General features: G+C 38.3%; 1 protein-coding gene across 3 annotated transcripts in view; it reads right to left on the reverse strand.

Annotated features, from left to right (window-relative positions):
* The window catches only part of LOC122549709 (dual 3',5'-cyclic-AMP and -GMP phosphodiesterase 11A-like), a 298,915-nt gene that overhangs the window by 47,225 nt on the left and 225,595 nt on the right, over positions 1-26,095 (reverse strand). For all 3 annotated transcript variants that reach the window (XR_006311644.1, XM_043689586.1, XM_043689585.1), the window contains 3 exons: positions 25,291-25,398; positions 24,046-24,155; positions 12,003-12,093 (listed from right to left, as the gene is read on the reverse strand). Coding sequence is in view for 2 of the 3 variants with exons in the window: in XM_043689586.1 (XP_043545521.1) it covers positions 12,003-12,093; positions 24,046-24,155; positions 25,291-25,398 (309 nt within the window). In the remaining variant the exon portion in view is untranslated. The remainder of the gene's footprint in view (positions 1-12,002; positions 12,094-24,045; positions 24,156-25,290; positions 25,399-26,095) is intronic.

Here is a 26,095-nt window from a genome sequence, read left to right on the forward strand (position 1 = left end):
CCAGTGTCTGTAAACAAGGGAGCCAGGACTTATGAATGCCTAATTGTAGACTTACTGCTTGGGCCTAGAAGTCAAGGCATAATGCTGCTGTAATGCCCTGCTGTCATCTTGAAGGAAGAATAGACAAACAAAGAAGGTTCAGCTGAGGTTGAATTGTTGTGGCAGATGTTCAGAATCTGGAAACCAGTCAGAAAGAACCAAACTGATCCCATCAGGTCATCAAAAGAGCAATGATCCAACGACCTCATGATTTATTGTACAGTGTTTTGTTTCTCATATTGTTTGTTGCAACTTGGTGGTTAGTTCAATTAACTAGATGGCCAAAACACAGAGCAGAACAACACCAAAAATGAGTTCAATTTGTGTATTATCCATGGTAGTTCATGGAGAGCTTCTTCAGCTAGTGGGCCTGTACTGCGCTGTATTCTTCTATGTTCTATGTTCTATGTTCTTTACTTCATCATATGTGTGTAGAAATGCCACTCTAGCTATATAAACAATTGTCTCTTGCTAATGGTGAGGTAGGTCCATGGTCCTTCATGGACTGTGTTTAATTTGGACCTACATTGCAGTATTTTGATGATTACTATGCATGGCCAATGGGTAACAGGTACACTTTGCACTAGTAGTAATACAGGTTTCTTTAAACACATTCTTAAAAGATTCACTCTATTAAAATACTTTCAATCTGAAATCAGTTGCATAAATTGAGCATATTATCATAGCTATTATAGCAGCCTATAATAGGAAGGAGTAGATTTGGAAGGCTCCAGAGATACTAATGTTTTTAATTCAGCTTGTTGTCCATATTTTTGATTGTGCCTCTGAGATGTCTTGTAATGTTGTCGACACCAAAGGTACTATATAAATTCAACTTGTTGTTAATTTGTAATTATTCCTTGGGAGCAGAAAATAATGTATTGCTGCAGGATTTAACGAACTAGGAGTGAAGGAACAAGATTAGACTAAGCAGTCCCTGTCACAAGGATATAAAACACGGAAGACTGATTTATGAATTCCATTATCTGACTTAATATCAGGAACATTCACAGACTGAAATAATTTTAGTAAGGGGTCAAGAACACAGATTTGAATTGGCTATAGGATTCACCTGATCCACATAGTTTTGTACAGTTTCATGAAACCAAGACAGATCACACACAAAAGACACACCTGAACTAAAATTAATGTTTTATCTAAAGGCAATGAAACCAGTCAATTCCAACCAAGGAGGCATGAAAATGTCTTCACTTCCTATCTGATTTTCATCATCATGAAAATCATTGAAATACAGAAAATCGTCACATGATAGAGATGAAATAAAGTTACCAAGCCTGGACACAAATATAACAAATGGGATATACAAACTATTTCAAGGAGCTCTCTCCATGGCAGAAGCAGAAAAGATAGACTTTACACTTCAGAATGCATACAAGGCAGAAAGGACTCTCTTTCTCTTCTTCTTAAGATAAATAAATATTTGCTACTGACTAGAACTCAACCAACCAAGAGTGGTCTCAGGTTAAACCCTTACACATCAAGGACACTCAAAGGACATTAGATTGTACATTTTTTTAACTTCCTCTTTTACAGGTCATTAACCACTCTTAACTATGTATCTGTGGGTGAGGCCCTACTTCAAAGGCACAAAAGCACTAAATGTGATACTGCATTTTTATTATTGTCTCACTGTTAGCAAATAATGAATTTGCACTTTTTTTTCAACTCAGTAAACCTTGTGATTGGCTCTTTACTTTTGGAGGTAATTCTTTTTTCTATCTCTTAGTTGGAGAAAGGTATAGCTATGCACTGGGAAAACATACAAACATATGCATTAGGTTCAGATGTAGGCCATTCAGCTCCTTGAGCCTGTTCTGCCTTTTAATAGGATCGTGGCTGATCTGATATTAGCCTTAAATCTGCAGCCTCACCTACCCCGAAAACATATTTCACTTCTTTGCTTTAACAAGAATTTATCTATGTCATCCTTAAAAACATGCAAGGAATCTGCTTCCACCATCTTTTCATGAAGAATTTCAAATGTTCACAACCCTCAAAGGGAAATGTTGACGCATCTCTGTTCTAAATGGGAATTCCCAGATTGTTAGTTGCTTACAAAATTCCCTCATAAGAAGAAACAACTTCTCCATTTCTATTTTGCTGATACCCTCAATCGAGTACCTTTTTTGCAGCCAACCTGAGAGGTGGAAATAAAGGTGATTTGCCCATCCTCAACTGGTCATAACATCCCTAAAACATCTCCTGCCATTCAATGCAATCAAGACTGCTTGACTGAATTTTAATTCCACCTATCTGCCTTAACTCAACATGCTTTTACAACTTCGTTCAGAAAAATGCTATCAATCTCAGATTTAAAATTATTAATTAAACTAGCATAGTTTTGTGAAAGACAGTGTTCACTGTGCATTAATCGTGCAGTATTTAAATTTGTTTACAGGTAGTGGGTATTAACTGTGCTTTCATTTACGCCCCTACAATTGGACAGCTTCAAACTCTGGCTATTTGGTTAGGTGCTTGTAATGTGTAATTCTGTAAATAACTTTAAAAGTGAGCAAAATTGGCCCGAATCCCATCATTCATTAGCTGGTTTTCTGGGATGGAGCAGAACATTGTATAAAGAAATGTCCCCCAATTTCTTCTTGCATGACCCAACTCTTATTTAAGGATATACCCCTTTGTCCTAGATATCCCCACCAACAGAAAATAATTCCATTCATTGAACCTATTGATGGCTTTCAAAAATCAAGATCAAATCATTGCTCAACCTTCTATTCCGGTGAATGCCATTTCACTTTATCTTTACTGTAACCCATAGAGCCCCAATAATATTCTGGTAATTCTGAGCTGAAATCTTTCCAAGGCAAATGTAGTCTTTCAACGTACAATGCCCAGACCTGGGCAATTACTGCTGATATGGTCTAACTGGGGGTTTGCAATATCTGTCGCATAATCATCTTTCCTTTCATATTTTGCTCTTCTAATTATAATGGCCAAGTTTTCATGAATCATTTTGATTTTCTTTTCATACCTTACAACTAAAGTTCTAAATCTCTTTGGAACTTCCAATTACTTCTAGATTTTCACTATATAAATAATATTTGGAGCTATCATTTTTGATATTATCTTTCATAATATCTATCAGTATATTTTGCCCGATATACTTGATCTCATGCTTGCTTGCAGGGACATCCTTTTCCACAGTTTCTCCCACTCAATATATAAAAGCTTAAAGGGCTAGATATTCAGCAAAACTAATTCACACCAAAGTAATAAAAAGGAGCAAGAGTTCATTCTAATGCCACAAGCCGTGCCTGAAGAAGCTTAATACCCTTATCAGGTCAGGCAATGTAAAATGGGCCAAGTATGTACTGTGCTAAGAATGTCTGCCAGCTATAGTGACCTCACTCAAATAGTGTTAAGTGTTTGAATTGCTTACTATCAACAAAGCAATGTCCTCTACACTACCGGCCTTCAATGATAATTAACTTTCACTTACAGCCCTACTGCATTCGCTTCATTAAAAGTCTCAGATGGAATCAAATTGCTTGGTGCATGCACTTCTCATCAAACCATTTTGCTGACACCATGGATTTTTACCACATTATGGTAAGTAAAGGCAAGTTTCATTTTGCATTATTTTTATAGGATAGGACAGTCCATACTATAGGAAACAGCTGCATTAGTTGTAAATCTCTCAAATTTGGTCCTTTTTAATCACACAAAACTAAGAAAACATAGTGAGAAGCTAGATAGGATATATGGCAAAGAGAAGTAGAGGCTTAGACTGTCAATCCTTTTCTGATATGTATACCTATATATTTCTAATAAGTCTTATCTGCATGCTCTCCAGTGTCTCTATATCCTTTTTATAATATGGCAACCAGAACCGCACATAGTAGTCATAAGTGTGGTCGAAGCAAGGTTTGATTTGGTTTAACATAACTTCCCTAGTTTGCACAAAACAAAACAAAGAACTGCTGACACTGAAGGCCTGAAACAAAAACAGAAACTGCAAGAGAAATTCACCAGGTCTGCCAGCATCAATAGAGAGAAAGCAGTGTTGATGCTAATATTGGGTTGATGTTGTCAGCCCAATGAGTTTCTACAGCCTTTTATGTTTTTGTTCCCCTTTGAGGAGAAAGTGAGGTCTGCAGACGCTGGAGATCAAAGCTGAAACTTTATTGCTGGAACAGCACAGCAGGTCAGGCAGCATCTAGGGAACAGAAGATTCGCGTTTGGGGCACTCCTGAAGAAGGGCATGTGCCCGAAACGTCGAATCTTCTGTTCCCTAGATGCTGCCTGACCTGCTGTGCTGTTCCAGCAATAAAGTTTCAGCTTTGTTCCCCTTTGGCAATTCTATATTTCCAGAAATAAAGCCCAGTGTTTCTCATGGCCTTTCTAACCTTTCTTTTCTTTGTTCACTAAATGTGGGCATCACTGGCTAGGCCAGCATTTATAGCTCATCCCTAATTGCCCCTGAGAAGTAGGGTGGTGAGCTGCCTTCTTGAACCACTGCAAAGCTTAACGGCGTATCCACAATGCTTTTAGTGAGGGAATGAATAAATTAATTAGTTTTATTGTCATGTGCAGTGAAAAGTTTGCAATGTCGCTGCTTACAGCGCCTCCTTACATACAAGATACCTACGTACAGATACGTAAGTATTTAGCATAAAATTGAAAGAATAACAAATAGAAGTACAACATAAGAATAAAAAAGGAAAAAGAGTACTCGATTTACAGTCCTTTCACCTCAGTCTGTGCCAGCACCTAGACTCTAGAGCCCACTGGGCTTCAAAACTTGAGGCCTTGCCCCTCCTGCAATGGCATCCGGTCCACGACACGCCTCCTCCATTCCTCTCCAAGTAGGTACAACAGTTAAAAGTTTCAAAAGAAAGCACTCAACAAAAGTGAAATAAAAACTGCCACCATTTTGGCCAGAAGAAGACAAAGGCAGAGAATGAGCTCTGGCTGGAGCGCCCTACTCCACTATCATCTTGACACCAGAGATGTGCCCAAAATCCATAATTTCCGGGATCTGGACTCAGTGACGGTAAAGAAGTGGTGTTACCGTTCCAAGATAAGATGCCGTATGGTTTGGAAGGGAACTTGCAGGTGTTGTACTTCTTATACATCATCTGCTTTTCACCTTCAGGTGGTAGAGATCAAAGATTTGGAAGGTACCATTGAGGATCCATGGAGAAGCCAGTACACAATGCTACCACCAAGCATTGGTGGTGGAAGGAGTGTATGGTGAAGATGGTGAATCTGGTACCAATCAAGCAGACTGCTTTGTCTGGATGGTGTTCAGCAAGTTGAGGGTGATACAGGTATGGAATGAGCTGCCAGAGGAAGTGGTGGAGGCTGGTACAATTGCAACATTTAAGAGGCATTTGGATGAGTATATGAATAGGAAGGGTTTGGAGGGATATTGGCCAGGTGCTGGCAGATGGGACTGGATTGGGTTGGGATATTTGGTGGGCATGGATGGGTTGGACCAAAGGGTCTGTTTCCATGCTGTACATCTCTATTACCCTAATTGGCAAGTGCAGAGTATCCTATCAAACCCTCAACTTGTACCCTATAGATAGCAGACAGGGTATGGGGAGTCAGGATTTGAGCTACCTATCACAGCATTCCTAGCATCTGACCTGCTCTTGTAGCCACAATATTTGTTTGGCTGGTAAATGTTAGCTTCAAATCAATGGCAGCATCCAGGATGGTGATAGTGGGGAGTCAGTGGTGGTAATGCAATTCTGTGTCAGGAGGAGATACTCATTTTTTGGTACTTCTGTGACATGGATATTTCTTGCCACTTATCCGTCCAAGCCTGAATGTTGCTACATATGGACAAGAACTGCTATAGTGCAACATTAGCGACTGATATACTCTGAGCTCCCTTATTTCCTTTTATAGGAATATTTTCACGTTCCAAATAAGAAGCGACTGCTCTATTTTTTTCGCCAGAATATGTCATCTTCATCTCTCAAAATTATTTTTGCAATTACTTGTCCACTCTGCAAGTTTATAAATGCACTCCTGTAATTTCTTTCAATCATTTTCAGTGTTGCCTATGCAACTCCTCCTCTCCATTCTCTTTCATTCCATAACTCATTAGTTCATGTCATCAACAAATGTAGTTCAAAAACTCAAATCGTCAGTATAAACTGTTAACAACAATGGTCCCAGTATTGGTCCCTGGGAACTCAACTTCCTGCCATCTGCCATCCTGATTTACTCGGAGCATTATTTTCTGTCTTGAAGTTGACAATCCATTTATTCACTTGCCCCATCACTGACTAAACATTCTCTAATTGTATTTGTTGGTTCATTCTGGGTCATCTTATCAAAGATCTTTTAAAACTCTGTCAATTACATTTGCTGTATTATCATTACCCATTCTCTCTGGTACTCCTTAAATAAAAACAAATTGGTCTTTCAAGATCTTTCCTTTTGAAAATCATGCTGGCTGTTCATTATTGTATTTCTAGTCTTTTCTATTATCTTCTATTTTCTCCTTTAGTAATGTTGCCATTGTCACTTCTATCACCAATTTCAAACTTACTTTTTTAATTCCTGGGTCATATCTTGTCCCTTTCTTGCATATAGCAATTGTTTTCGCTATCCATTAAAAACATTACATCTTTTTTCAAGCAAATTATTTGATATGTGATCATTCTTCTGCTATCTCTTGCTCAGGTTCTGAAATATGTAGATTTGCTCAATTCTGACCAGGAGATTTATCCTCTTTGACTCTGTTGTTTTATTAAATACATCTCCACTTTTATTCCCCAATGAATTCATTTCATTGATCATCTCATCATTCAATGCCAAGTTTACTTTTTCAATCTCTTTGATTAAAAACTAAAACTAAATAATCACTGAGTACTTCTGCCATTACTCTATTATTACCTGTGGCATTATCCAGCTATCCCTTACTTCTTCCATATGCTTTACGTCCTGTAAAATATATACTGTATTACTGTTTTGTTTAATATTCCTTGATAATATAACTTTATAGCTCCTCTTTAGCTTCCTTTGTGACTTTTTAAATGTTTCTCTTAATCTCCTATTTTTTTTAACCACGCACTTTGCTGCTATAAATGTTGTGACAAAGCTGGTCCTTTCTCAAAATTACAGTGCCCTTGAGTTTTTTTTCAGAGAGAGGATAATTGGCCAGGCTCCAACTAAACAGGGTTTGGATAGTTTATTGGGACCATTTTGTTGACACCTAACAGACTGCGCCTCTAGCAGAAGGCTTTTGAGTCTTAAAACAATACCTGTATAATCAAAGGGGAGTGGCCAGCTAGCTGCGGAACTAGCCTTTGTTTAGATTAGTCAATTGAATTCAGCTGCGTTCTGTGCAAGAAGTTGCCATTCTCTTTTCTCTCTCACTTCAAGCTTGTTTCTTTGTTTAATTTTAGCTTTTGTGCCACAGAGTGTTTATTAGGAATGTTGCAAGTATTTTGGAACAGCATCATTTTGTCGGGATAGCCTGCCAGGATAAGTTATTTGGTATTCTGTCTTCTGTTCTTTATGTTTCATTCAGCAATCTTTTAAATAAATTCTGTTTTGTTTAAAAACGAAGTAGTCTGACCAGCTAATTCTCTCCTAGAATGTCCACTGTGCACTTACTTAAAACAAATAGTAAAAGTTAGCATCTGGACTACCTTCTTGAAGTGTTTTGAGGGGTCTAGCCAGGTCCATAATAATGTACTTACCATGTGCTTCTTTTCAGACTCTCAGTTGTTACTTACTTCGTTATAAATCCTTAGATTACACTAATGTTTAAGTTGCTCTTTTAGCAGAACATATATTACAACACCTAACTGAATGTTGTTTTAATAGTTTCCATGGTTGTTCCACATTATCATTTGCCAATATTGTTTCTTATTAAATCCACCAAGCAGCCTGTAATTGGGGGGAGATGCTGGATGAGCAACATGATAATAAGCCAATTGAATCCATTGTTTATGCAACCATTTCCCACTCAGAGGGACTCATCCAGCCACAGCCACTTTTAACCCACACTGTGGCGAGCTCAGCAGATTTTCCTGCATGGACCTATATTAGGCAGAGGGGGTCTCCCTTCTTAATGTGCTCTGTGGGCACAAAGACCTCTCTTCAAATTCCAAGAATGCATCCACAACCCAACCCACGGTTCCAGTAACTCTCCTGTTCTTTCATCTGTGGTCCAAAATTCCTCATAACCCTTGTCAGTGCACACCTCCCTCGTACTCTACCCTGCTCACATTTACTCCATGGATGGCATAACAATCCCCGATAATGTCCCAGTGTAACCCCAGGAAGTGGCCACTGTTCATACAAATAGAAACAGATCCATTGGTCCAACGAGTCCATACCAACCATAATCTCAAACCAAACTAGTCCCACCTGCTCTTCTTAGTTCAGATCTTCAAATATTTCTTATTCATGTGCTAAAATAAATGTCTTTTAAACCACCAGTTCCTCTGGAAGTTTACTCCACACATGAACTACCCTCTTTAATATGGCTAACGTAGGAGATTTGTCAAACAGGTTGATGAAGCAAGAAACATCACGAAGACACAGTTGTCAGTATGGACAAAAAATTGTGAGGAGTAGTCTTATGTGAACAAAGTGGAGAGAGTACAATTTTGGGGAATAAAAAACACAGAATTAGTTATACGATGAATGACAGGAAGACCTTCAGTCCAAATACATGATCCCTAAGAGCCATCTTGAATTTTCACCAAGGTTTCCTGATGGGATTTTTATGGAAACCTGGGGAAAAGGTGGAAACAGATTTTAAAAAAGGATATTTATAATAACTCTATATCAGTTATGGTAATTACTGAAATCATGGCATGAGATGCAGAGTATCTTATAGAAACAGGGCTAAATCTTTCCAGAACTCTGCCAAGTGTAATTTTTTTAAGAGTTTCACAAACAATTTCTCTTTGAAAGCCGTAACAACTTTTCTCATACTACAGGTCATAGAGTCACAGAGATGTACAGCATGGAACCAGACCCTTCAATCCAACTCGTCCATGCCGACCAGATATCCCGAGCTAATCTTGTCCCATTTGCCAGTACTTGGCCTATATCCCTCCAAACCCTTCCTATTAATATACCCATCCAGATGCCTTTTCAATCTAGTAATTGTACCAGCTTCCACCATTTCCTCTGGCAGCTCATTCCATACACGTACCACCCTCTGCATGAAAACGTTGCCCCTTAGGTCCCTTTTATACCTTTCCCTTCTCACCCTAAACCTATGCCCTCTAGTCCTGGACTCCCTCACCCCAGGGAAAAGACTTTGACTATTTACCCTATCCATGCCCCTTATGATGTTATAAACCTCTGTAAGGTCATCCCTCAGCCTCCGACACTCCAGGGGAAACAGCCCCAGCCTATTCACCATCTCTGTATAGCTCAAATCCTCCAACTTTGGCAACATCCTTGTAAAGCTTTTCTGAATCCTTTCAAGTTTCACAACATCCTTCCTATACGAAGAAGACCAGAATTGCACACAATATTCCAACAGTGGCCGAAGCAATGTCCTGTAGAGCCCCAACATGACCTCCCAACTCCTGTACTCAATACTCTGACCAATAAAGGAAAGCATTCCAAATGCCTTCTTCACTGTCCTATCTACCTCTGACTCTACTTTCAAGGAGCTATGAACCTGCATTCCAAGGTCTCTTTGTTCAGCAACACTCCCAGGACCTTACCATTAAATGTATAAGTCCAGCCCTGATTTGCCATTCCAAACCACAGCCTTCACATTTTTCTAAATTAATGTGGATGGCACGGTGTCACAGTGGTTAGCACTGCAGCCTCACAGCACCAGGGACCTGGGTTCAATTCCAGCTTCGGGCAACTGTGTATGTGGAGTTTGCACATTCTCCCCATGTCTGCATGGATTTCCTCCAGCTGCTCCAGTTTTTCTGTCACAGTCCAAGTTAAGTGGATTGGCCATGTTAGATTGCCCATTGTGTTCAGGGATGCATAGGTTAGGGGCATTAGTCAGGTGAAATGTAGTGTAATAGGGTAGGGGAATGGGTCAGCGTGGACTTGTTGGGCTGAAGAGTCTGTTTCCATACTGTAGGGATTTTATTCTATTCTTAAACTCCATCTTCCACTCCTCGGCCCATTGGCCCATCTGATCAAGCTCCCATTGCATTTTGGTGTCATCTGCAAACTTACTAACTATACCTCCAATGTTCACATCCAAATCAGTTACCGTTCTGCCAGAACACACGTTTCGATAACGCAAATTTGCTGTAATGCGAGTGACAAATTGGGCACACTGTTTCTAAAGTGCGAACTTTTAAAACGTGTGTTGTCTGCAATGCGATCACATCGCAAACACTTTAAGTGCTGTTTCTACAGCATGTTTTTCTATCATGCGGAATTACACAAAAACGCAACTATCACGTTACAGAAGAACTACCCACATCTTCTCAAACTCACTTAATTAACTGTCCACAGTAACTCTACGACACCCTGCTCATTGTGTGGTCCCACTTAGAACTCATGGAAATAAAGTTACTCTCAGGACCTTCTGGGATTACTGGCACCAGCAACATTTTTTAAAGGTCAGCCATGCATCTGGTCAATCACTGGCATTCCACAGCTGCCCTGCATGGTTCATTGTATTCACCCCACTCATATAGATAGAGAAGGATTACTGCCTTGCTTTGCCAACAGGGACTTGAAGGTCCGGATCTAAAAGGGGTGTTTGTTGTTGCTGCCCATGAGTTGCCATGAAAGGGTCATGAGATTTTGGTGGTTGGTGGAGACCAGGTTACCACATTGACTTTCATGTCAGAATCTGTCCAGCAGGTTTGAGATTGGGAAACTGCATTATCAATGAGATGAGTTTACTAACAATGAGAACATTAATGCAGGAACACAGACCTATCGCTGTTCAGTAGCTAGAATCTCATCTCACCATTGAATACATGACTTAAAAATGGGACATTTTGCTCTCAACAGCAGAGAGCTCCTCAGTTTTGATCTAATTTGATACTCCTAATGTTCTTACCAATGCCAAATTGTTCCAGGGTCAGGGGAAGTGGGTGAAGGTTCTGCCCCTGTATCATTTTGCACATGACCAATAAGGTTGGCAATAAAGTTTTTTCAGTTCCCAGTTAAACATAGCTAATAAATGAAAAGGGACTCTATCATCCATGTTCACATCACTTGACGACATTGCAGACTTCTTGCTGCTTGCTGACAAGCTCATTACATAAATTTGACAAACTGTTGAAAATGATCAGCCATCCCACAATTCTGATTTAAAGATCTTGCCATGTTTTTGGGTTTGAGGAGCTCCAAGTTGATCCCAGATAACAGTTTTTTTTTAAAAAATTGTTTAATATGTCTTTCTTGAAAATTCCAGCGTGCAAGAATGGAAATTGGGCATTACTGCAATGATGGAAGTGAAGTTCTGAGTGAGAATGAATGCTCTTCTTATCAGTTAAATTTACACATAGATTTCAATAATAAAAATATCTATTTAAATTACAACTTGTAAGAAGTAATGGCTTAGAACTTGTATCACTGTTTCATACATGAATAAAGATTACTAGTATATGGGGAAGCAATTCATCTGACACTGTGCTTTCCTAAAAAATGTGGTAGCATAAATTATTGGATAACAAACCAATTGTGTGGCACTAATCAACTTGATTCCCGTTAAAGAATCCTCGTAAGCATAAACTTTCATTTGTAATAAAACTCAAGCTTTCCTAGGGTTTTGCATAGAGTAGGCAGTCATGCATATCTATTTGGTATTAAAGTTAGGCTTAATAATTACCACACTATAAATTCTCATGCCATAAATGCATAAAACAATAATTTATAAACCATGGTATTTTGCAGTTCAGCAACCATGTTTATTAAAAACCGATACCCCTTCTATGCTTTATATTGCATTTGCAAACAGCGGCCTTTTTTCCTTCATTTTTGCCTAGAGTCAGTGCTTCTGCTGTGCTTACCTCACTCTGCAGTATCATTACAGCGTGGTTGAAATGATGGTGCTCCATAGTGGCTGATGTCCCATATAGCTGTGCTAAAGCTGATCCGCTCCTGGAAGAGAAGCAAATGGTAAAAACTGTGGGGACTGTGAGAACTACAGTGCTAAACCAATTGCATTCATGTTAATACATGTATCTCCTGGTTCATTAAATCATAAATTTTAAATCAGTAGTTGTAGTGAATCTGAATGCACAAAGAAGAAGAATTCATCAGCGTTAAATTTCTCACTCACAGTTCTTCACACTTACCAATTTAAAATTGAAAGTAAGCTAAATGTTTACAGCAGTTTGCTAAATTATTCAGGAAAAGGTACTAATGGCCAGTGCAGTGTAGGGTAACATAATGCTGTTGAATGCCATTGTACTTCTAGAATTTCACAAATGATTACAAAATCAACTCAATGGGTCAGACAGATTTAAGGTTGTGCATAACATAATCACTCATACAGACCAATTCATCTGAATGATCCATTTCACTGTTGTACACTTCATAATTCTATATAATCACTAATATCGAAAAACCAAAATTCTCCATAAATTGGGATCACCCTGACATAACTGTAGAGCAATATCCAAATAGACACAAACTCAAATGAAAGGAAGTTTTTGGAATAAGCAGAGTGACATGATTTTCATTTAATTTTCTGCAACTTGCGTTCCTGATGAAGTTATATTCCTTTCCTACTTTTGTGTCTGTTGCAATAGTTTGCTCATACAGTTTTGCTCCTACAATGCACATTATTGATTCTACTCTCTATTTGCAGTGACTTTGTCAAACATTCCAAGGAAAGATAAACCTCAGTTCAAATACTGGGGACAGTTTTCTGAGACTTTGTTACAGAAGATAGCCAAGCAGGCAAAAATGACTGAATTTCACATGCTGTTTAAGGGAGAGAAGAGTGGATTCAAGACCACTATCTTGAATTTAAATAAGGGCAATTATGAGGCTGTGGTAGCAGAACTAGATAAAATGAACTAGAAATTTAGATTAAAGCATAGGATAATAACGATACAGTTGAAAGCATTTAAGGGGATATTCCAGAAAGCACAGAATAGATATATTCTAACAAATTGCAGAAAGCTCTAAAGGATGGGCCCACCAAAAATAGGATCACATTCAAATAAAATATATATAACTGTACAAAGATTGGTGGCAGGTCAGAAGATTGTACGGAATACAAAAAAAAATATGAATACTAAAATATTAATCAGGAGGGAAATATTAGAGTACAAGAGAAAGTTAGCCAAAAATATTTTAAAAAGTTTCTTCAGATATTTAAAAACACAGTTAACAAAGTAAGTCTTGGTACAGTTACCAGGGAAATCATATGGAGTAAATCATTGAAATTGCAAGTTGACAAGTCCCTAGGTCCTAATGGATTTTGTCCTGGGGCTTTAAAAGAAGTAGCTAGTGAGATAATTAATGTGTTGCTTTAATTTTCCAAAACTCATTCGATTCAGAAGAAGTTCCTTTAGATTGGAACTAGTTATTAAAACTCCTTCATTCAAAAAGGGAGGCAGAAAGCGGGAAACTACAGGCCATTGAGTTTAACATCTGTCATAAGGAAATTGTTCAAAGCTATTAGTAAAGACTTTGTTAAAGGGCATGTGGATAAGTTCAAAGTAATCAGGCATGGCTAATATGGCTTTATCAAAGAGGACTCTTGTTTAACTAATTTATTAGAGTTCTTCAAGAAGTAACTTGTGCTGTGAATAAAGGGGAACTAGTCAAAATGTTGTATTTAGATTTCTAGAAGGCATTTGATGAGGTGCTGCATTAAAGGTCATTGCGAACATTGAAAGCTGATGGTGTTGGTGGTAACGTATTGGCATGGACAGAAGATAGGTTTGCTAACAGGAAGCAGAGAATAGGAGTAAATGGGTCTTTTTTCAGGCTGACTGAATGTCATGCTTCAAGGGTCAGTGCTGGGGCCTCAACTCTTTACAATTTCTATAAATAATTTGAATGAAAGGACCAAAGGTATGGTGGCTAAGGTTGGTGATGGCACAAAGTAGGAAAGTAAGTTGTCAAGAGGTCAGAAGGAGCCTATAATTAGATAGGTTAAGTGACTGGGCAAATGGAGTACAATATGGGAAAATGTGAAATTGTCCATTTCGTCAGAAAGAATAAAAAAAAGCATGCTATCAAAATAGCGAGAGGTTGTAGAGCTCTGTGATGGAGAGAGAGCTTGATGGCCTCATGGATGAATCACAAAAGATTAGTATTCTGGTTGAGCAAATAATCAAGAAAGCCAATAGAATGTAATTATCAACTTTTTTTCACACAAAGGGTGGTGTGTCTATGAAATGAGCTACCAGTGGAAGTAGTAGAGGTATTTACAATTACAACATTTAAAAGATATTTGGACAGGTACATGGATAGTGGGGAGTGTGGTGCTGGAAAACACACAGCAGGTCAGGCAGCATCTGAGGAGCAGGAGAAATGATCCTGATGAAGGGCTTATGCCCGAAACGTCAATTTTCCTGCTGCTCAGATGCTGCCTGACCTGCTGTGCTTTTCCAGCACCACATCCTTGACTCAGATCTCCAGCATCCGCAGTCCTCACTTTCTCCCAGGTACATGGATAGGAAAGGTTTAGATTGACATGGGCTAAATGCAGGCAATTGTGACTAGTTCAGTTTAGCAAATCTGGTTGGCATGGCCGAAGGGTCTGCTTCAGTGCTATATGACGCTAATTGAATGCAAGAACAGGGAGGTTATGCTTCAGTTATACAGGGTATTAGTAAGGCCACATCTAAAGTACTGTGTACAGTATCGGTCACTATACATACAGAAAGATGTTAATGTGTTAAACGCAGTTCAGACAATACCTAGATTGAGCAAATTGTCAAAGTAAAAGCTAGGTTGGCTAGGCCTATATCCAAAGGATATAGATTACAGGAGATATGCAGCAAAATACAGTTGAGGTTAAAATTGGATTGGCTATGATTTTATTGAATGGTGGAATGGCTGCAAGTGTCAAGTGGTCTACTCTTGTAACTTGTTCCTATGTTTGTAGAAGAGCATTATCAACTGAATGGGTCTTGCAAATACAAATAAAGTGGCTGTCTTAAACTCTGAAGGTATGAAATCCACAACAGAGGAAGTATAAATCAACGTAACCATCCCATGTTATTTGGGAAAGGGACAACCTTTAAAGTAGCAAGAAACTACTCTTAAGAAAGCCATCGATGAGATGACTTCCAGCTGAATCAATCAAGGTCATAAACATCGATAACTTGAAAGCAGGAGAATGATTGCCCACTCCCTGTTTCAATGTAGCATTCACCAGAGTACCAACCTCCTCGAAAGGTGCCCACAAGAAACTTTGCACCTTATTGAGAATTCCCTGCTTTACAAGATCTTCACTTCAACTAAAGCATCAATTCATTTATGAAACTATAAGCATTTGACTGAGAAAAATCAATTTGTATTTGTTATGTGTTTAAACTTTGTGTGTGCATGGGAAGCATCGAACTTCAAACATCTGAGCTAAGAGTGTGAGAGGAAACTACCTTTCTATTTACTCAAAAAAACTTGCTGATGGAATTATTTAATTGGGATAACCACTCCATGGGTAAGAAAACACACACTCGTTACATATAAACATACTGAATATGGGCACTAAAAAGGAATTCTCAAAATCTCTGTGCCAATAGAGTGAAGAAGAATAAATGATTTCCAGCAGGCAGCAGGGTCAGTAACTAGGGAACACAGAACATGCAAAAGAACCAGAGCAAAAAAAAGAACAAGAGGATAGTAACATTTATGCAGCAAGTTACGGTGATCTGGAATGCACTTCCTAAGAAGAGAGTGGTGAAAACACCTTTGATAGTTAACCTTCAAAAGGAAATGGCATGAATATTTGAATGGGAAGGATTGGGTGAGGGGAGTGAGTGAGGGGATAATGTAGGAATACAGAGCTTGAGGGTGGAACCGCAGTTAAAAACAGATCTGGGAAAAACAGAGGCAAAGGTATTGGCAAGAGAACAGCTACCCTGGTGGTACAGGACTAGAGGCAGCCCACAAACAGATTCTACAGATAAAAGGACAAATGGGAAAAACATTGGACAATTGGTTACATGCCCAACAAAACATTCTATTTCTGTGCTATTAACTAATAACTCAATTATATTGCCAAACTATTGGCAAGACTGAAAGTACAAGCTAAATAGTAAGGATGCTGAAAATCTGAAATAAAAACAGGAGGATCCAGTGTTGGACTGGGGTGGACAAAGTTAAAAATCACATCATACCAGGTTATAGTCCAACAGGTTTATTTGAAAGGATTACCTCTTTATCAGGTGGTTGTGCAGCAGGACCATAAGGCACAGAATTTATAGCAAAAGGTTACAGTGTCATAAGGCTGAAATATATACTAAAAATCTAAATTTGTTTAATACATTTCAGCTTCATGACACTGTAACCTTTTGCTATAAATTCGGTGCCTTATGGTCCTGCTGCACAACCACCTGATGAAGGAGCAGCGCTCCAAAAGCTAGTGCTTCCAAGTAAACCTGTCAGACTATAACCTGGTGTGTAATTTTGAATAGAAAATACTCGAAATACTCAACAACATTAACCCTGCTTTTCTCTTCAAAGATGATGCTAGACTTGGCAGGTCTTATGTGTTTTTAATCCAAAAATAATACTGGAGAAATGCAATTGTGACAGCGTGCTTACACCATGTATGGAGCCATCTAGCGTTCAGTTAACAATGTCTAAGTGCTTACGCACATCAGTTTAAGATTATTTTGGAATGTTTTAGAATTTGGTCAAAAGATGTTACTTTTATGATGAACTGATTGATTCATTTGTCATTAATGTACCCAAAATTGTGCAAATGCCTTCATAAACCTCCAGCACAGAAACCACATAACTCCAAAGGCAGCCATCTTTTCCGCAGCTTTCATAACCAAGTTACAGTTCAGCTTGATCATTGTTTATGATAATCCAAATACATTGCAAGAGTAAAGAAAACAAACTTGGTTACTTTATAAAATGCGATCGAGTCACACAAGGGAATATATTAAACCAACCTTAATTTTGGATGGACATAAAAAAATCAAATAAAAATTTCTCAAAGCTCACAAAAATCAGTTATGATAACACAGAATCTTGATTTTGTTCTCTTACAGGTTTAACCTCTGACAGTTTGCTGCCATTAAAGAAAAAAAAATATTTTTTTAAAATCCCAGATGAAATGTGGATGGTTAGTATCACTACAAATTTGTGGCCTGGCATTTCCTGATAACATCTGTGCAATAATATTATGGCATCTACACTTTTCTTATTGGCAGGGAAATTTCAGGATTACTCATGGCATGCTTTAATTTCCTGATACTTCAGTGCCACTCCACCTTGCTGAGAAAATTTGAATAGTTTCACGTCATTGCTATCAAGGGTGATCCTGAGTGTACAAAGATATTGATTCATTAATCGCTATTGCAGGATAAGCTGGCTCAGAAGTGGTCAGATGTGCTGGAGTGGTCAAAATTAGTACCCAGTCGTTCAGTCAAATTGTCTCTATCGAAGGTAAATATTTAATATATTGCTATCTTGATCACAAACCTGCAAATTTAATGTATTAAATTTAAAGGAATTCTTGAGGGTAACATTTTTACTGACTGAATCTAACATTTTAATTGAAATCTTGAAGCTCAATTAAATAATAAAACAAGTCTTTTGACAGTCAAGCATATTTGGATTTTCCTCCAACCAATAAAATTTTAGATTAATAGTAATTGAGCTTGTTGGCTAGACATTACTGTAATCAGTTAGAAATGGCTTCAGATCACCCAGAGTTTGGATCCCCGACTTCAGTACCTAGTTGTCAAGTTAATTCAAATCAAACCTGAGCATTCTCTTGACACATATAGTGGCTCATTTTCACGTTATGAGATCAGGCACGTGTTCATCAGTACAATATCCAGATCTCCAACACTTAAACACTTGCTGAGAAGCAAATTCGGAGGGGAAGAATTGATTTATTTAACTCATTCAATTAATTACAGAAGCATTCACAGATTTAATAATGTTGGATGCTGCCAAGTATTCGAAAATAGTGGACATTTTCTCCTACTTATTTTAAATGATATATTTTAAGTTTCCATTAGATGAATTTCCCAGCAAGCAGGTATCTACCCACCACACTCCCTGCCACATGGTGCAGTCTCTGGGAGCTGCTGTTCAATACAAACATCAGCAAAGTGAGGCCACTTAAGGGACTTGGTTGGCATTCAGGCAAAAAGACTGTTCTTAAGTCTTCCTGCTTTGCACTTAATCAGAGAGAATCAGGAAGGTGACAGGATCTCTAATCTGCACCGCCCTGTTCAATCCTACAGTACCCTTTGGCTTCTGAGTCTCCCTCAGGGAGGAGTTATTCAATGTTGAAAGGAATTCACACTCTAAAGCATTTATTGACGCATGAACTAATTGGACTGATTTACTTTAAAATGCATGTCCACTAATGGGAGATGTAAAGGCTTCCTAACATCAGTCCTCGGTGAATTGGACAAATCCCTTTCATACTAGTCTATCCTTTATCAGGAAATAAGTTGTTCCAAGTAACTTGTTGGAAATGCATTTTGTAAATAATTGCACAACATTTGGCTGGGTGGAGTACTGTGTACAATTCTGGTTGGCCTATTATAGGACAGATGATATTCAACTGAAAAGGGTGCAAAAAGATTTACAAGGATATTACCAGGACTGGAAGGCTTGAGTTAAAAGAAGAGGCTAGATAGGCTGGGATCTTTTTTCTCTGGAGTTTAGGAGGCTGAGGGGTGAGCCTATAGAGGTTTATAAAATCATGAAGGCCATGATAAGATGAAAAGCCAAGCTCTTTTCCCAAGGGTAGGGGAGTCCAAAACTAGAAGGCATAAAAGTTTAGGGTGAGGAGGGGAAAGATCTAAAAGGGATCTGAGGGGCAGCTTTTCACACAGAAAGTGATGTATATACGAAACGAGCTGCCAGAGAAAATGGTAGAGGCGGGTACAGTTACAATATTTAAAAAGACATCTGAATGTGTACATTGATAGGAAAGGTTAAGAAGCCTACAGACCAAACGCAGGCAACTGGGAATAATTTGGTTCAGGAAACCTGGTTGGCACGGGTGGGTTGGGCTGAAGGGCCTGTTTCTATGCTCTATGATTCTATAAATTGGGTCAGGTCAATATGATAACCTTACCTGAGTAGATTAGGAGTGAAGTCGCTGGTATAACGTGGTGGAAAAAAGGATTCCCCTGGAAATATTTCAGCTATTATCTTGACTTTGCTTTCATTACAGACCTCAGAATCCTTATATTTTGCTGCACTTATATGGTGGTGTATATAAGGAGACAATAGTTTTGGTACTTCACTTTCTAACAAGTTTTAACTTACTGCAATAACTTTGTTTAAAACAAGATATCTCAGACAAGACAAATTGTTAGAGTGAAATTAACCAGGCATCAGGATTTGCAACAACAATGGAGCAGTCTTTGTTTTAGCATTCTGATGTCCATTTGAGCTGTCACAATGATGAGCAACAAGAGATTAATAACAAAATAAAAATACTATGACTCTATTTACACCGATCAATTTTTAGAATAGAAAAATAAGAAAACTGAATGAATTGTTAGCTCCCTTATTTTTATGGAACACATTAAATAGACCGTTATATTACTCTCTGTCTGACCACAGCACCTGGCTGGATCTGTTTTGGACAGCACAGTTTCTAACTAACTGCAGTGCTCTCCGAGGTCGAATCTAACTAGTTCACCAGCAAACTCTGGCCTAAATTTGTCACTGGAGGAATGAGGCACAATGATTTAAGCTATTGCTTTTCAGGATATTCTGGCTATAACAAACTCCAATAAAATGTGTACATAAAAGAAAGCAAAGTTTGTATTGAATTTTAAGAGTTATTACAGGACCAATGGATCCATTGGTTCTAACTTCCCCAACCATCATTATTTTTTAACGTCTCATAATTGTTTAACCAGGGAAAAAAAGGAGCTCACAGTCTGATTTTTACTAGAAACAGTTAGAATCTCAATCACTCTTGCCAGCAGCTTTCTCATTCACTGAAATCCGTTGAAGTGTGATTGACATGTCAATTAAGTAAATTATTTACAAGTGTAAATTGAACAACAGATCATTGTTTGCAATAGTTCGATGACAAATGCTCTGACAGGTAAGAGGTGCAAAATGTGAGTACAAATAACACTGATTCCAGAAAAATGTACATTTCTGGTTTAACAAATCCTAAATGACGTCAAGATCTCACTATCCATTCATTTGCTAGGCAATGAAACTAAAGAGGATGGGGATGAGGTAATTAAATCAGGTCTGATAACAGGCATAGTGATCACAAAATGTAATTAGTGATGAAGGGCTTTTGCCCAAAATGTTGATTTTCCTGCTCCTCGGATGCTGCCTGACCTGTGTGCTTTTCCAGCACCACTCTGATGTAAACTCTGGTTTCCAGCATCTGCAGTCCTCACTTTTGCCCACAAAGCGTAATTACACCTTGCTTGTTCATTGCAATGCAGGCAATACATGGTTTGCTGCAAAGGACTCAGATCAGAATTGCAAGAGGCAGCGTGCAGAAAACACTGATGGGTGTGTACACACAAGTCCTAATGTCACTGTCACAGAGAATAAAGGAGTCCAGCATCAGCCTTTGACACAGGGCTTAATGCAGATTTGAACATCCTCCTTTCTAGTGTGCAAGTTGTGGCCAACTCCATGAGAACATGCACAGACCCTAGCATGTTGCTGTGCATGCTCTGCTTCCATTGCAACATGCAGCAGACTACCATGAATCAGGACTCACATGTCCAAATACTGCAGGATTCTTTCAGCACAGTTCAGGTACTGGGCTCTTTGTTTTAGCACACCAATGGTCAGTTCTATTTGGAACAGCATGGTCAAAGGTAATATCCATACACCTCCCCTACAAAGCCATGCCCCACAGCACATTATCGTCTCTTTGCCAACTCAATACCAACTCAAACCTCTTAGCCAATTCTTTCCTATTCTCCATAACAACTGAAATGACCCAATATTACTCTGTAAATCAAAACTGAAAATAGGCTTTCAAATAAAATCTGCCATCATCACAATTTTAATTCAAATATTAATTTATTATATTCTATTACAAAATAGATATGTGTAATTACTATTATTTGTATTGAAGTTAATTTATCATGATCTGAGCAATGGATTGGAAACTGAGTCTCAGGTCGCTGTCATGCAGGCCTAAACTGCTGCCATTCTGCCAACAGATATCAAAGCTGCACTGAGCTTTCACAAATTCTCATGGCAATCCAACAGTTTTTTCTTCATGATTACTGGGATAACTGAGGTGACACTCTGGGAAAATATGGGAGTGGCTCAGTGACAAACAAAACTACCAATCCCTTCCATGATGACAGCATTCACCCTCCCAGCATGCTACTCCACTGACTGGTTACTGTTGCCTGCCAGCCTATGAGCCCAAACGTGCCAAGATGGTGTAGTCTGAAGACTGGTTCTTAGACCCAAAGGTATTGGACTTTGTTTTCAAAGGCTCCCTCATTGAAAGTCAGTAACCTTCTATCAGCAAAGCTGCAAATACTGGGATAGCATTGAATAGATGTACTAGGACAGTCAAGCACACCTTTTCCTTCCCCTAGTAAATCTATTCAGAGATGTTATTACACCCCTCTGGAGCAGATGGGACTTGAACCCAGGCCTCCTGGACCAGGGGTAGGGACCATACACCTGTACCATAACAGGCCCCCTTTCAATCACACCCATAAGACTAAGTGAGTGCACCTGGATGATTGGCTAACTTTCATATGGAATGTTAGATTTTTATTGAATAAAGTTTATTTAAATTGTTGTTTTCTGGACTTTTTCTTTATTTCTGCATTGTGGCCAACAGCATGGTGTTGTGCTCAATTACAGAGGGAATGTTAGATGTATGACTGTTGTATAATAGGGATTTGGCAATGTGCTCAGTGAAGCCATTGCCAGATGAGTTGATTGCAGGCATCTTTACTGGAAAACTGAAAAGATTGTTGCCTCCTCCCTATTTCCTCCTCTCCCTCAACTTGCTTCCGAGTTTCTTGCTATTCGCACTGTAGCACTAGCGTTGCCCACATGATGGCCAGGTTGCACTGGAAGCAGCAGACTACCATGAATCAGGACTCGCATGTCCAAATACTGCAGGGTTCTTTCAGCACAGTTCAGGTACTGGGCTCTTTGTTTTAGCACACCAATGGTCAGTTCTATTTGGAAGAACATGGTCAAAGGCTATATCCATACACCTCCCCTACAAAGCCATGCCCCACAGTACATTATCGTCTCTTTGCCAACTCAATACCAACTCAAACCCCTTAGCCAATTCTTTCCTATTCTCCATAACAACTGAAATGACCCAATATTACTCTGTAAATCACAATTGAAAATAGGCTTTCAAATAAAATCTGCTATCATCATAATTTTAATTCTAATATTAATTTATTATATTCTATTACAAAATAGATATGTGTAATTACTATTATTTGTATTAAAATTAATTTATCATGATATTGATTTGAAACAATGGACACATGATTATAATTTCCAAGTATTGAAAAATTGGGCATTACAGTCAATTTCATGTGTCATTGCACAGAGAGAGTGAAGATCAATTATAGCCTTTAGGTGAACTGGAGTTTGAAGTCTTGTACTTTGGAAAGCAAGATTTTCACAATCACAATTACTCATGTAGACCGGGTTATAAGCTTTTGTAGCAATGAATCGAACAATGTTTATCAAGAGATTTGCCTGTGCATGTTTAGGTTTTTGTGTTTTTGAATGGCAAGTTGACAGAAGTGCAAGCTAATGAGAAAAACTGGGCATTGAGGACCTGATCAAGACTATAAGCCATGTACCTCTTTAACCAATCACATGGGTGGATAGTGAATTTAATAGTGCATTGATTGGGGGTACAAGTAAATTATAATGTGTGAATTCAATGTCAAATCAACTGTAGAGATATAATTTAAAGGAGAGAAAGAAAGATTAAAGTAAGAGGAAAAAAGAGCAATTTAAAAACCCTTCGAATTTTTTTTTAATTTCCAAAACAAAATAAAACCAAGAGGAATGGGACTACACAGCTGTAATAAGTGGTTTTAAGTGCCAGAGGCTGATAACAAGTAATGAACACTTACAATGCTATCAAAAAGATGCTTAAAACAGAAATGGACAAGATGTCCATTGACTCGTGAACTTTTGACAAGTTTAGTTACGATGCAAACTCCATTCTGTTCAATATTTTACAAAAGTGAGGTATAGCAAGGTGAGGTAGGCTTTGTGGAGCTCTTGCCACAATGGTGCATGTCCACACTGAAGTGCCATCACATTAACTTGCTGTAGTATTTGTGCATAAATAATAAGCACCTTTGCTTCAACATAACTTTGACAGAAGATTATGGGTTGTTGTTTTAGCAATAAAATCTACTGATGCAATGCCTCTTGCATCTTAGAACCAAACACCAATTTCGACATGCAACACATAATAAAGTCTAAAGAAGGTTTGTAAATGTGAATGACCTTTTGTATTTTGCATGTAATTTGTTTGAGAAAAACGTATTTAAATTAAATGGGACTGCCTCACCTTACAGTAAATTTTACTGACCTCCAAATATATTTTTACAATTACCTCTCATTATCCCGCTCTGGTGAAGCACAGGTTACAGCAGAAAGGTATAACATGATGGTTGCGTTCTTGTGCATCCCCATGTTTTAGAAAAATCACACTTTAGACACAGCACTTAAAGTGCTGGTGGTGTATTCGCGCTACAGTCAACACACATTTTAAAAGTTCACACTTTAGAAACAATGTCCCCTATTCATCAATCACGTTATAGCGAATTCGTGCTAATGAAACGTGTGTTACAGCAGAATTCAAAATGGCAAATTCAGATTTAATGTACTTTTTAGCTTTGATTTAATATGGTACTGAAGCATTGATGGTATCTTTTCACTCACTTTTCCTGGAAAGCATTGTTTGTCCCTCGATGATCAAGGTCATGGCACAGACAACCCACCATCAAAGCAAGGATTTCGATATCAGACAGAATTTCTTGAAAATCAGCAGTCTGAGGAAATATATGACATAATTTTAATATTTTTGCTCACCAGCATAATTCCTGAGTTGTGTTCAACGGGATGGCAAAAGGGCTCAATTTGTGGAGGCAAGATAATTTGTAATTTTAATAAATTATCTTGCTTTTCACTGTTCCAGAAATTTTCTTCAGGACCACGCTAACCTGGATATTCACAAATAATAATTCCAATGATGGGATTTGTCCACCAAATCTAAAACTGTCTCCTACAAGGAGCCATCATAATCATGTACCTCTTTTCCAAGCCTTGATGTAGGCTGGAATAGATTTTTATTTTGTCAATGGTGTTAATTTTACATATAGATACATATTCACTTTGAAATGTCAAAAAGGTGCAAACAGAGATATAGAGATAAAGCAATATGGAGATAAGGTTTAATGAGGATATGATGGCATTTGCCATGAAGGCAAGCAGATTTTAGTCCACATTAGTGGAGAATATTGCTCATAAGTAAAAACTGTAAAGTTAGAGAACCAGAGAATTAGAAATTAAGACGAAATTGGATTTCAATTAAAAATGTTGTGCCATGTGGATCAGTACTTAAAGGTTAGCCATCACAAGTCAGAATATATATAATAGTGCATCAGAGACGGATGGAAAAACGAGTTGGACTAGTGACAGAAGGAAAGTAATTGTAAGTGACAAACTGAATCTCATAGTTAAGAAAATTTGCCAAATTGTATCAATTGTATTTTAATACTTGCAGCTTAATATGAGAATTTTGCTTAGTCTGAATGGCTAAGTTGTTATATCCCCATAACATCAGTGATCTATTTATACACGATGTTATTAGTGACTTTTGGTGATGTTATCATTGAAATTCAAACGTTCTAATTATTAAAGCAGTTACCAATTATAATTCATCCAGTCAATTAAGAGATCTTTATGGAAGCAAAATCATCCCATTTATCAAATTGTCCCTTTTATACAAAACCCATCATTATTTATTTCAACACACTGGAATCAAATGAAGCCTGAGAAAATAAAGAAATTTCCCTCTTAATCATTTCTTCATTAACTGGTGTCACCTACTTTATGTTGTGATTTACACACAGTCTTAATTAATGTCTGTTTAACAGGACCTATCAAACAGATCTTCTGACTTACTGTAATCATTACAAACATGCATTGAGCAACATTAAATGCATGACGCCAGTTGTGGTATGGAACTGCACGGTAATTTTTTCTCACAGTGAGCAGCCAGCGACACAGAACCTGCAAGATGACACAAATTTATGTGTATGGGTTAATTTTATTGGAATTAAGACATAACCATAACAAGCTTGCTTTCCACTTTAAAAACAGACTTGAAGTATAGCAACAAAAACAGAAAATGCTGGAAAATCTCAGCAGGTCTAGCAGCATCTGTGGAGAGAAATCAGAGTTGACATTTCTGATCCAAGTTGCGCCTCACAGCGCCAGAGACCTGGGTTCAATTCCCGCCTCAGACAACTGTCTGTTTGCACATTCTCCCCGTGTCTGTGTGGGTTTCCTCCGGGTGCTCGGGTTTCCTCCCACAGTCCAAAAATGTGCAGGTTAGGTGGATTGGTCATGCTAAATTGCCCATAGTGTTGGGTGAAGAGGTAAATGTAGGGGAATGGGTCTGAGTGGGTTGCTCTTCGGAGGGTCGGTGTGGACTTGTTGGGCCGAAGGGCCTGTTTCCACACTATAAGCAATCTAATCTAATGAAGGGTCACAGGATCTGCAACATTAACTCCACAGACGCGGCGAGATGTGTTATTCTTTCCAGCAATTTCTGTTTTTGTTTCTGCTTTCCAGCATCCACAGTTCTTTTTTTTCTATTTTTGGAGTACAACACACATTCTGGAGTGAAATCTTTAATTCTGATCATAGGTGAAGTAAGAATCATTTCATGAACCTCTTGGATTTCTTTTTAGCAACTACAATTTTG

Source organism: Chiloscyllium plagiosum, chromosome 5, assembly GCF_004010195.1.
Source record: "Chiloscyllium plagiosum isolate BGI_BamShark_2017 chromosome 5, ASM401019v2, whole genome shotgun sequence".
Taxonomy (NCBI): domain Eukaryota; kingdom Metazoa; phylum Chordata; class Chondrichthyes; order Orectolobiformes; family Hemiscylliidae; genus Chiloscyllium; species Chiloscyllium plagiosum.